We start from the raw sequence: 14,086 nt of genomic DNA, 5'->3' as shown, positions 1-14,086 counted from the left end.
GAATTTATTTTTCAATAGGCTCAGGTGACCCTCAAAGTGGTCAATGGCCTCTACTCCGGTGTAAAAATCAAAGAATTTAACAATCTGGCTGCAGATTTTCAGTCACAATATTATCTAGAAATGTTTTAGATGCGGCGGATCAGTTTTATCGTTATATCCACAAGGAGACATCGAGACCATACCCCCTTGTGTATATCTATATAATATAGTCCAAATCCATAAACAAGTTTATGATTGATTTCATTAAAATAGACTATTAACGACGCAATCAAAAAATTTTGGAACTTCAATATCATGTGGTGTTTTATAAAATTATTCACCAATGACTATTTAATTTAGTCTTTCGAAAAAACATTTTCGTTGGAGAACATTCGAAATCCGAATTATAGAAATTACATATACCGTGAATCCATTTAGTTTTTTACATAAAAGTGTTTTCCATTTTCAATTCTAATAACGAAGGGTGAAATTCGATTTTCAAAAAATATGATCATTTTTTGGAAGCTTAGTCGAAAAAAGAATGATTTGGTGATGAAAATAGGTTATTATACTTTTCAAAAAACATCAAAATACTTTAAATTCTTCGAACTATTTTTATGTTTTTGGAATTATGTGCACAAAAATCTTTATAAACAAATTTTCTTAGCGCCCCAGTAGAAAATGTCATCAGAAAATGGTGAAACGTCGGAATCCAAATCAGAAGAATCTTTTCAACAACAAAGGTATTTTTTTAATAAAAAAATAGCGAATGGTCTTCGAATACCTCCAATTCTTTCGACCCTTTTGACGGATATGAAGTCAAATCTCGAGAATCTCCCACTGAGGAAGAGGAAAATAGCAAATCACCGATGAGCTCTAATTCCTCATCTGATTCCTCATACGTTGAACAAGAGAATTCCGGAATCTGTTGTTCTTGTAATCGTATTTACAACGAGAAACAACGACAGCCACTAATCTTACCCAAATGTAGACATACAATATGCAGAAGATGCATTGTCAAACAACTTAGTGTTACAGGGTGGACAATTAAATGCTCCTTTTGTGAGAAAAAAACGGAACTTCCCCTCCACAATCGTTTATCGGTTCTCAGATTAAATAAACTGGCTCTTCAACTTTCTATTATTAAGAAAAACACCGACGTTTAAATTTAACTTTAATCAACGTCTAACAAAAATTAGTAGTTTATTATATCACTATGTTTCATTTCTAAATTACTTGAAACTCGGATGTTGTCAACATTAGCACTGAAGAAATTAAAATCGACATGGTTGAGTTACGCAGATCTCTCAAGCCATGTAAAAATATGTTTTTATCCTGTTCATCTTACTGTAAAATTCAGGAATATGAGAAAGAATGAGTAATTTATTAAAAATCTCAGTGCTTTTCACAGGAAACAAGTCAGGTCATTACTGAAAACACAAAGATAAAAAACCGTGTTTTATACAATATGCTGATTTCAAACGACAGTAAAAGAGATATCTTACAGATTGCGCAGAAACTGAAATTATCAAGACAAATAGCTATTGAGGACTAGATTGATGCTTTGGAGCAGATGGGAGAGTTTAATATGTCAGTAAAAAGGTCATCTCTACCTACTGGGGTCGGTTAGTCCCTAAGTTTAGGAAATGCCTAAAGATTTGGGACAGTTGTCGAGCTGTGGGTGAATTGATGGATATGTTTGGCATTAAATTATAAGTTTAGAAATAATTTTAAAAAATAAAATTTAATCACAATATCACATTTGTGATACATTAAATTATTTAATTATAAAAAAACCATTTTTATAATTTCGAGGCACCTTAGTTTTACAGTCATGCGAATAGTACAGTGATTAAGCGTCGGTTTAAGCGACATAGGTCTGAGTTCGAGCCTGGCTGTTGTCCTTTTAGTGGACGGTCTTTGCATCTACGATGTTTTGAAAAAGGTTTGACAAGTGACGCCATCATTAGTGGCCTTCCACTGTGGGATCGCATTGTCTAAAAAGGATCCAGACAAAAAAAAGTAAAGACCCCTTGACCATACCTCCATTAATTAAAAAAATCATTTCTTGGCCATACGATTAATTAAAATATTAACTCTACTTAAATAGTGTGTTTCTTGCCTATTCTGGGCTATAAAATACTATGGCTCTCGTGGTAAGGCTAATAATAAGTCATGCGAATACATTGATTCAATACATTTTTCTGATTAAAATGTTTAAAAAAACACAATTTCCTCAAATCCATATTTCCTCTTATGAATGTAAATTCCATTTCCAGCCGATACAGGGATGCTCTTGGGTGTCCCAATGTAATATGGAGTCCTGGTCTTGAGCGTCCTGAACAGATAAATATACAACGCGAAAGTTAAAATTATTCTTATTCTTGTTTGTTTCCTCGTCTTGATAAACTTAGGCCATTATTATGTCACTATTCTTCTATTTTGCAATATGAGATTTTACTTTTTTCTAACATACTATTGCTTATTTATCTTTGAGTCAAGTATCATAATATCGTCAGCATAAATAATCATTTTGGTGTTTTTGATATAAACATTATGCTTTTGTATATTATCATAACCAATAAAAATGTCATTATTTCCATAACTTTGACGCATCGTATCTGTAAATATCATTTAGAAATGTATCTACTTAAAAAATAATCTTTTTTAAAAATGTCACTCACGGAAATAATGCCTCCATTTTGTTTGCAATGCGTTTTTGCTTGAAAATATGTTTTTTTCCGCTGTTACATATGTATAACATGCATAATTAAAACATTCTATTAATTTTATAATGTATTTAATAATACTGGGAACTGACATTCGGCTGAGTGACCAAAGTAATAATACAGCAGTTAAAATGATTTTACAATAATTGTTAAGGCATCTAAATAACAAGTATTTAGGAATAAAGAATTTTATGGAAATTAAAAAACTGATTCGACGATGAACAATCTAATTCAAATATATTATTTTGTCAGATATGCAAAGTTTAGGTAATTGATATAATTTTAAACTTTCGGGTCTTTTTGAGCTCTTTCTGTCTTTTCTGCAGGTTTTTTTCCCGTTCCAATACATAGCAACAATTTTCGCTTTGGCTTTCAGTGTTTGTAAAAAATTCTTACTCTAAGGTTAGCTCAAAATGTACTTTTTACCTTGTAAATCAATGATAATTTACTGAGAGCCTGTCGTATTTATACATCCTTCAATAATTTCTGATATGTGATTCCAACCTTATTTGAAGTTATAGTTCTTGTCTTATTCATCAATAAAATATCTGGCGTGTATCTCCACAAATTAATTAGCTGCTATAGATTTCAAGAAATGTGTCTTGAGTCTGTTTATATCATATCGTCGACAAAAATACATATGAATCTATCAACGTACTCCGTTATGTCTTCGCACGTAATCACTATTGAGCATTCGATCACAGTTTGTATTCAAATCGTTTACGTTTATGAAAGTAATGAAAAAGAAATATCAAGCTTGAATTATAAGCTTGACTGAAATTAAATCAAAGAAGGGTATTTAAAAAACGGTTTATTTTTTCAAAAATAAATTTTGTTTGTATTAATGAATATTTAAATATATGTATATATTTATTCCGTTTATTTGAGATTTTATTTAAACTAATTTATATTAATTCTGTGGTTTTGTTATTAACCATGTACTCATTTAATTTCACTTTTGAATATGAAATAGGCCAAAAAAAATATAATCAAACAATTCCTATCGAACTTCCTTTAAATAAAACAATAAATGAACATTGCCTTCATATTATCAAAAAATATGACATTCCCTGTTTTTTATTTGAAAGTAAAACATATTTTAAAACATTTTTTAAAGAATTTAAAACGAATTTTACCAAATTTATTCGAGAGGTTGAAACAAGTCAATATTTTACAAAAATAAAACCCTTAATTGAGCTAATCAAAGTGAATTCTGAAATGATCGACACTTTGTCTTATTCTTTTGCCGAAATGTACCAAAACGTTTTATTTTGTCGAGAAATGATAGAATTGGGTCAAGTATAACTCCGACTATAAAACAAACGGAATCTCTCAGACAAATAACAATTTGAGTTTTCGTGAAAAATTTGATTCAGTTTTGCAGTCAAAAATGGACTCATTGATTCATTTTGAAAATGAACTGGTCAAAGATATAAACAGACTTTACCATCAACGTGAGACTGATCTCATTTCCCACAGGTGAATCAACTGAAACAACTTTTTAAGGTCTTCAAAATCTCAAGACGACACTTTCTTTGAAAATGTGATATATAAACTATATTTTGACTAGGAAATTATTTTGAGCTGGAAACAGAGGGTTGAGTCAAAAAAGGAAAAACAACGCAAAAATTATTATGCCCACGTTGACAGCCTTGTTTCGGGAAATAACCAAATTCCTTTCACTGTAGGACTTGAGACTGGGATACTTACATCTGAGGAGTATATGGAGGAGTGTTTCACTGTGTGTACTGGTGATACTCAAACTAACAAATAGACCCTTCCTTCATGTACACGAATAACATAAGACTCATTGCTAACATGCCCATCGACTTTAGCATCCTTCTAGACTCCCGGGGGTTATTTGGTCATCAATATCCATAGAGAGATCTCTCCTCCGCAGAGGATTGACTCTATTATGTCTTTGTATGCCAACAAGTTCAATGGACTGTTAGTTTTTACTGATGACATCATTTCTCCTACCTTAGAGACAGCCAAAGGTGACCAATGGTTATTTTAAGTTGATAGATTTGATAAATTCTGCAGATCGTTACTGTGACTTTCAGTTCGAAGATATTTATTCACAACTTAAAAAAACGTGATTTAACATGTTTTTAAGATGTAGACCAAAGTCTCCGTGGACAGTTGGTGATGTTGTGATTACCAAACATTCCAATCTTAACCAAATCCACGTTGCATTTCACGTGCTCTGCAATTCGAATGATCTCGTATTTTGTATTTTTATTTTTAAGCAATCTGCCTTCATACCTACAACAAGTGTTGCTTTCGAAGCATTAGGAAACGTTCTTCAGTTTTGTGCAAGACAAAACGTGGTGGACTTGACTGTTCCATTATTTCTGATTGATCCGCCAAAACTTGTAGGTTTTGTTTACAAATGTTAGACTGGACATGAATACGATGAGTGGTGCTATACTAGGGCTGATGGAGTTCTCAAATTTATTCGGGGAACTCTTAGTGATATTGGGACATCTCAGTTGAGCCTGAGATTTGTGATTCCCCAGGTAAAGTCGTTGTTGTCATATTTAGTCGACCACAATTCTTCTGTTTGACCGGATTTCATCGCTTGTAGAGAATATATATAAACAGAGAGTAATCAATGTTTGAAATTCATTTTTAATTGCCTTCCTTAACATTTTTTTATTTTTTGATAATAAAAAATTAAAGAATTTTCATAATTGATTTTTTACTAAAAAGTATAAATTTGTCAAGTTAGTAGATTCTGAGAATAGATTTTTGTTACATTTCGCCTTTGAAAACATAATCAACAATTACATTTTATTGTAGGGAAAATAATCCATACTTTTAATAACAATTTTGAATACATTGATTTAGTGATTCCGTTTATTTTTTATATTGTATTGTATCTCCACAAACTAAGAAACCTTCTGAATGTCTATGAAACAAAGTGTCTCACGTAATATTCTTTAAGCATGTACTAGAGAAAAAATATTTCTAGATCTCCTGCCTGCGCTATGTCCACAGCTTGACCAATTTCTCATTAGGAGTCATTTGTTGTGTTAGGTCTGAAAAAAGGTAGAATAATTAAATCAAAGACAGTAAGTGGCCCTGTTGATGGTAGAGGCAGGAATGGCGATCCAAGTCATTCTGTGAGATTTGAGATCCCTAATCTGTGGGAAAATGACTTATTTGGGGTCCTTTCTCTAAATAACTGATTCAAGGAACAAAAGGATAACAGAAAGGCGGAAATATGATTCGAGTAAACCAAGAAAGAGACACTGACTCACTATAGTCCACTTGTGTTTCAAAATCAATTTAATCTTCAATTTGTGCCTGAAGGAGAAGATTACACATTAGACATGTGACTTTTTCATAGTGGTCTATTAGCTCTTCCACTACCTAAATACTCGTCACATTTAACTATACAAAATCTCTGGACTGCAAACACAGACAGTCTACCTAAATGTAAAAAGTTTTATAAATTGAGTTTAATTTTGTCTGCTGCCAACTCATTTATTTTTCAAAAAAAACATTTTTTGTGACCTGCTTCAAAAAATTCAATTATGATTGTTTTGAAAATAAAGACCGAGAATTAATTTTTTGAAATAAACTCGATAATCAGCTTTATGTTGTTTTAGTAACCTCACTGTTTACGTTTCAAAGGATCCGAACCTTTAGTATTCTCATGATTAGAAGGATTTGGACTTTCCTAAAAGCAAAAACGAAACTTGATCGTCATAAAACTGTAAGCTTCAAAAATAATACGATGGCCTTTTAATTTTCGTGAAAGTTTTTTTTTAATATCTACATTGAACGAACCATTAAGGATTTTCGTTCTGGTTAGTCTCCGGGATTGTTTCAAGGATCAAATCCATTGATTTGAAAGAATCTATAATCTTGATTTTTTATTTGTCAAAACCAGTTCGATAATTGTTCTGACTTCCGGACATGGATATTGAAACGAAATTTGACATTGCATACACTGACTATATAATTCGCCAATTCTGTAACTCTTAAAATTGTGCAAGTCACCACCTTTTTGATAGAGACATCATTTTTCGTATTACAATACTATGTAATTCACAAAAATCTATTATTCGCCAATAATTTGTTTTTTCTGAAACATCTCAGCGAAAAAGAAAATACAAAAAATTATTTTGAACTGCCGGGCTATAAGAGTTCCCCCGGAAAATCCCAAAGAGACATTTTGAAAAAGATGACGAGTCTCTTTTCATTCTTATTTTGCTTAGCAATCTTCGTCCCCACCCGACCAAGGAAGAAAAGAAAACGATTGCGGGGCGAATACCCCGATGTCTCCACGGCCATGAACATTAATACGGAAATTTATAAATTTTTTATATTTATTTTTTCTTTGTTGTTTCTGTTAAATAAATAGTAAATACTCACGCTATTTGTCGTTATTTGTTATGTAAGCATTCTATTAAACATTTGATGCTTGATCAAATGTGAGTCATTAATGCTAGAATAATCTTGTTTTAAACTGATTTAAAACGCACATTTCAAAAATAATTAAAAAATTCAATATGTTTCAGCATAGTAGATAGCCTCCATAGAGGATTAGTTTGGCTAGAACGGACCATGCTTAAGAGGTCGACAAAGGACAACACTACTGATTGTCCTTGACGAGGATTTTAAGAGCATTTGAACCACTTTAGAAATGAAAAGTACTCTACATGTTACGGTACGAAATGGAGAAAATTTTCCAGAAATTTGACCTATTGTGCTGCACATGCGTTTTAATGCCCGATGACATCGCGCAGTGCTGATAATATTATATCTAAAATCAGAAAAAAAACTTTTTAATTTTATCATGTGTTTGACGCTTTGTATTTTCGTTGTTACTTACATTTTTGTTAATTAATATTTTACTTACTTGAACTTCCACCTAAATCTATATTTTAAATTAGCAAGAGAAGTTTTGGATTATTATTAAACTCTCAAAAAGTATAAATAACAAACACAAATCTTCTGCAATACTCTGTTCAACATTTTGACTTGAATTGGAATAAAAAAACTGACATGTGGTCGTAACTCTATCAAATTAAGGAAAAATTTGGTCATGTTTTCTGAGATTTACAATCTCTGTTAAAATTGATTCATAAAAATATAATATTTACAAATATCTTGTTTAATTGTCATTTAAGATCTTGTGGGGTGTTTTTGATTGGGTCAACTCCATATTTGAGAGATAATTCTCTAATAAATAATTGTAGTATTTAGGTCGTGTGAAAAGATTCCAAGCTTTTAATTCTAATCCCATTAAACAGTAAACAATGAATAATATAAATCAATTTGAATTTTAGTCAATTCAATTCTTTTATTTCGTTTCAGATAACAAACGTTTATCACTAAATCTATATACAAATTTATTCAAATAATACCGTAAAAATGATAATTTTGAAAGAATGATCAAGTCCAGTGATAACTTAGAAATGGAAAAAAAAGAAATGTGCAATATTTGCCATAAAACATTTTTGTCTCAAAAAGGACTGAAACAACATATGAACATTCATTCGAGCTATAGACCATTTACCTGTGAGGTACTTTCACTTAAAACAACGCTCCAAGGTCTGTAGTAAAACATATACGCAATACTCCAATTTATGCAGACATAAAAAAAAGCACAGCGTAAAAAAATCTGGTGCTACGATGGATACTAGCAGATGGCAACACTCACTAGAAAATGACGAATCCGAAGAAAAAAACTAAATGTAAATTATACTATTAGTTGTATTTAAAGGAAGAATGTTCGATAAAGTATGAGAATTATTCAGAGCCATATATTCACAAGAGCATGCTAGATGTTATAAAACATAACGAAATGTTAGTTTATTACTATTTCATGTCTTTGGGAATGTATAATCTAACCCCATTAATCTATCGAAACAATTTGAATACAATTGAATACAATAGTGAAAAATGCGATAAATCGGACCAAAAGTGCAAAAACTTATCAATTCAAGAAGATAAAAATATTGATAAAAAACTAGATTGCACTTTATGTAAAAGAAAGTATTCAAATACTTCCAACCTTATTCGACATGTTAAAAAAGCTCATAAAAAATAAATTTAACAACAAATAACAGATTAACATATTAAATTTCATTTTTTGCATTTTTGCTATTTTAATTAATGATAGCTTTGTAAATCTTTTTAATCTCGAACCGAAAAATTTCGATAAAATAACCTCTATAAAATATTAATTAATAATTATTGTTTTATTTAAAAATTGTTTTTATAAAATACGATGAGTTTGTGTGAATTCACTAATCATTTATAGACATTCTTACCAAAAATATATCAATAATTAAAAAAACAAGAACACTTTCAGACAGAGTGAAAGGAATTATAACTGAAGACACCAAAGAATTAATCAGTTTTGAACGTTTCCTCCCCGCACATCCTTCAGAGAGCTACGATAAAAATAAAAAGATTTTTAACGGGGCGATCGACTTTTATTTACACAAACAAGGCAATTTACGACGCGGCCACGTAGAATTCATTAACAGTGCACTCGAAAACATGAAAGTACTGATTCTCTTTTAAATTCATAGAAATTCGGAATGGAGCAAGATTTAGATTCATATATTAGAATATTGGAGGTTTTTCCTAAAGGGAAGATGATTGCAGAGACAGCTTTTCAGAGGGAACTAGTCCATTACCCTAAACAGCAGCACTGCTGTGGAAACATAATCTATCACATGGAAAAGAACGGTATATGAGCGAGTCTTGACTTTTAAGGAGTCGTTCCCAATGAAAAAGTCGGCGAAATCATTTCCAGTGTATTCGGGCTCAAATCTTTTGCAATGAAGAGATATTTGAGGGCGATGTATTGGATGCCAAAGTTTAAAGGAATGAACCCCCACTATGTTCCCCCTCTTCCTAAAGAACACGTCAAATCAGATCACTTCCAGCTCACCTTGGCCAGAGTCGCTCTAAAAAGAATGTCGTTTGACATCGAAGCAGTTATTTCTTGCCACAAACTAAGGAGTCAACCAAATTCTCTGTTCATAGTCTCCTCACAAAGTCCACTGCAGAAAGAGCTGATAGAAAAGGCTCCAGCTTGTTCCCAGTTCTGTATTTCTGGGCCGTTCAAAAGTTTTTTGAGAAAACATATGCTTAGCTATTACGTGTTGGGGTATAGGACTGATGCAACTGGTAGAGTGGAGAATTCGGACGAAAATTTGTTTAATTTTTACTTTGAAAGTGAAGAAGATAGGAAAAAACTAAAACCTGTAAAAACAATACATGAACAAGATGATGAAACAATCCTGGCACTGTGTATTTTGGTAGGAAATGAATTGGATTTTGGATCCACTCTCAGTGGGTGGTTGACCTATTTACAGGAGGAAAATCAAAGTTTAGTTTCCAGACAAGTGAATATACGTCTGTCGGAATAAAAATAATCTTCCATTGTTGCATCAATAATTTTCAAGCAGAGATTTACACTTTTTTTAATAACAACTTTTGTACATAGTTTTGAAATGTTATAAAATTGAGGATAAATTCTTAAAGGAAAATGTTTTTTAAGTAAGAGGCGCGTTAAAGGACTACTAATCATTATTCATGAAAAGGTTGTTTTAACCAAATTCAGATCTTTGGAACAAAATGAAGAATCTTTTTAATAAGGGTATAGGGCAGGGGTCGGCAAATCGCGGCCCGCGGGCCAAATTAGGCCCAGGAAGATTTAAAAACGGCCCGCGAACAAATTTTATAATACTAAGGGAAATTGGCCCGCCGACAAATTTTTCTAACTAACATGGCCCGCGGGCAAATTTAGTAAAGTACTAGACTTTTAGTAATATAGATTTATACATACATTTTATCTATTATTAAAAATTAAATAAATTTATAAACGTGTTAATAATTTTGTGTGGTGAATTTGAATGCCGAATTTTTTTTTTTTTTTTTTTTTTTTTTGAAAACTAACAATATTATTATTTCTACTAAGTAAAGTCAACAAACTAATAAATTCTCCCAGCGAGACGGAGGGAACAGCTGTTGCCACGCATGACAGCCAGCAGGATCCTCTGAATGAGGAAAGTAAATTCCCTAGGGTCCTTGGACCGCGAAGAACAAAGATGTCCCAATTTCTTTAGGGAAGTGAGGGTCCCGGAGCCAAAGACGCCGGAAGTCTCGACAACGATTGCCGAATTGTTCGAAAAGAACTAAAGATCTTCAAACCCGTACGTTTAATCCAGATTGGACTCATGAATATTTCTTTATTGAGGATTATGGAAAACCTATATGCTTAATATGTTTCGAAAAAGTTGCTGTCAAAAAACTTTATAACATCAAGCGACATTATGAAACTCGACATTTTTTTATAATTTAAGTTGTGAAAAAGATGATATCACACGTACAAGTTACGAAATTTCAAAGATAATTGCGAAACGAATGAAACCATTTTCAGACGGAGAATTTATAAAAGAATGCTTAATGGCAGTGGCTGAAAATCTATTTCCTACAAAAAGAAACATTTTTGAATTTATCTGTTTATCTCCAAGAACGGTAACAAGAAGAGTAGAAGAAATGTCATTCGATTTAAATAACTCTTTAAAAAACATTTTTGGGAATTTCAAATATTTTTCTATCGCATTGGATACTAGTACTGACAGAAGGGATACTTCTCAACTTGTCATATTTGTTCGAGGGATAACTGAAACATACCAAATTTTTGAAGAATTTGTCAAGGTTATTCCAATTATGGGTACAGTGACAGGAACCGACGTTTTCTTGCATTTAATGCAACTTTTAACAGAATTAAATCTTTCACTTTCAAAATTAGTTGGAATTACAACAGACGGGGCTCCATCTATGGTTGGGAACAAAAAGGGAACTATTACATTAGTCCAAAATGAAATGGAAAAATTTGGAATTGAGTACAATTTGGTTAAGATTCACTGTATTGTTCATCAAGAGGCGTTAGTTGCCAAATCAGTCAGGTTACGTGAGACAATGGATGCTGTTGTTAATGCAGTAAATTTTATTTTATCCCGCGGCTTGAATCATTGGCAGTTCAGGCAATTTTTAATCGACACTGAAGCAGAATATGGGGATCTTTTATATTTTTATAATGTCAGATGGCTTAGTAGAGGATCAATGCTCAAAAGGTTTTTTCATATACGGGAAGATGTTATAATTACTTGAAATTCAATGCGACAGTACACTTAAATCAAAATATTTTTTTGCAATGGATATTTTGAGCTTCTACAAAAATTTTGTATGTGTCAGAAAATATCCGCAATTAACCGACAATGCTATGAAAATGGCTTGTATATTTGGAAGCACATTTTTATGTGAACAGTTATTCTCTAAAATGAATAATGTAAAAAATTGTCTGAGAACGAGGATTACCGATTCACATCTTAACGATATATTACGTTTAGCAACTAGTCAGATTAATGAGTAAAATAAATTCACTTCTTTATAATCATTTTTAACTGATAAATTTTTATTTCGTAAGAAAGTTGCAAAAAAAACTTGATAAAGAAAGATCGTAATGTGCAAGCGTTGCCTTATTTTTGTGACCGATAAGGATTTTTTTTCGTTTGGCCCGGATCGCATATAAAAATAAAATTTTGGCCCGCGAAGACAAAAATCCTGCCGACCCCTGCTATATACTCAAAAAACGAGAAAATAAAACATCCAAATATTTGAATAATTTCTTTTCCGACAAGGTGGACACACACGACCTCAACAGAACAAACGAGCCAATAAGGGCTGCTTCCTTTTTCTCGTTAAAAACATATGAAGTGGCAATAATTGAGTTCTAATATCAACATAGAAAGATCACCATGGCTTTAACGTACTCAAAGTACTGTGCGGTGATAAATTCGTCTCCATAGGTGTTGCCGCCTCCATCAAACACCTGACCACTGGCTGGGAGTACACGTCCCCTTCCACTACACAAAACGAAAGGTAATCACGATGGAATACGGCTAAGTCAAATTATAAGTGAATAAAACAGTTTATTGACGCTGAATTGTGCACCTTTCTGTACTCTGAGTAGTAGTAGGACAATTCCATAACTCCCAGCAGTTTCCTGGTCACCGAGACAGCAGTCATGACTGGGCCGATCTCTTTGAACAACCAATAAATATTTTGTTCGCAAATCTCAGACAATTGTGACTTGTGTATGGAAGCACAAGGAATGTCGAATGGAGAATTGTTAGACAAATTCACTCTCTCTTCGTCCATCACAGGAAATCCAGCCAAAGTATGTATAAATATCTCCGTAAATAATGCAAGGAAGATCTCATCCCCCAACCTTCTTCTGACAATCGCCAAAAAATTTTGTGAGTATAACTTTAAAAAAGTTTGATAAGGATTGTCATTTGTATATAGTCTCCATAGAAGCGAGACAATGTCAACTGCAATTTGACGGGAAGATAAATGTCGAGTTATCCCATCAAAACAAAAAGGCATCAATTTTAAAGCAAGAAAACGGTTGTGGAGCAAAGACTTAATAATTGAAAGGGAAACGGATATTTCCAGGTTATTCAACTTTGTAAGAACTCCGCCACAAAAATCGTGGACATCTACAACAATGTTGGAGATCAAGTCGTGGCTGGTATTCAGGAGACTTGTAAAGTTAAGACTGTCTTCTCTCAGAAGCCTTGAACACAAATTCCACTCAAGTTTATTCAGAGTGGCGGCAAAATAGTAAATATCGTTGAAATGAGAGGGAAAATTGGCATGTGGAGAAAGTACGTTAGTGTAGTGTGGACTATCAAATAAAATGGATAGCAAGTTGACAATCGCCCTAATTTTTATCAAAACGATAAACATTGAGGCCTTGTGGCCTGTCGTACGTCGTGATGATTTTTCTGTTCTCGAAGCTAGTTAACCTATTCTAAGCATGAGGGGGAAAATAAAAGATCTCATTTAACTCCAGAAAGTAGTCTGTGAGGGTTGGTTCCAGGCATCTACACTAGGTGCAAAAAAAAAACCGTTTTTTCGAAATATCAAAAATTTACTATGCAACTATATTGTTTTTATTAAAGAATTGAATAATTTATCATTTTTTAACACTAGTTTTATTTTTATATTTGAACTTGTAATCATTTTTACTTAACAAATTATAACTAACAAAAAATCAAACGCAATAAAAAACCGTTTTATTTTTGATTATTTAAAGTTAGTATTCAATATGGTCCCCTTTTGCCTTAAAAAGCTTTTGTGCTCTATTCGGCATGCTTTCGATTAATTTTTTTATAAAACTAATCGGTATTTCGTTCCAAATATTTTCGATTTTTTCTTTCAATTCCGAAACATTTTTGGATGAAAGGCGTTTAATTCCCTCTTCATATGAGCCCATATATGTTCGATCGGATTTAAATCCGGTGATTGAGGTGCCCATGGTAAAAGGTTTACTTTCT

The 14,086-nt window shown here is 32.4% G+C and overlaps 1 protein-coding gene across 1 annotated transcript; it reads left to right on the top strand.

Moving 5' to 3' along the window:
- Positions 1-660: 660 nt before the first annotated feature.
- LOC115231951 (general transcription factor II-I repeat domain-containing protein 2-like) lies at positions 661-11,855 on the top strand. The gene is made up of 4 exons (XM_029801833.1): positions 661-722; positions 2,259-2,344; positions 4,085-4,187; positions 11,042-11,855. Exons 1-4 carry the CDS (start codon positions 661-663, stop codon positions 11,853-11,855), a joined length of 1,065 nt encoding a protein of 354 aa, XP_029657693.1.
- The last annotated feature ends 2,231 nt before the right edge of the window (positions 11,856-14,086 follow it).

The sequence above is a fragment of the Octopus sinensis genome, unplaced genomic scaffold (genome assembly GCF_006345805.1).
Source record: "Octopus sinensis unplaced genomic scaffold, ASM634580v1 Contig18963, whole genome shotgun sequence".
In the NCBI taxonomy this organism is placed as follows: domain Eukaryota; kingdom Metazoa; phylum Mollusca; class Cephalopoda; order Octopoda; family Octopodidae; genus Octopus; species Octopus sinensis.
The sequence above is the reverse complement of the archived record's forward strand: the minus strand, read 5'-3'. Positions and strand labels throughout refer to the sequence as shown.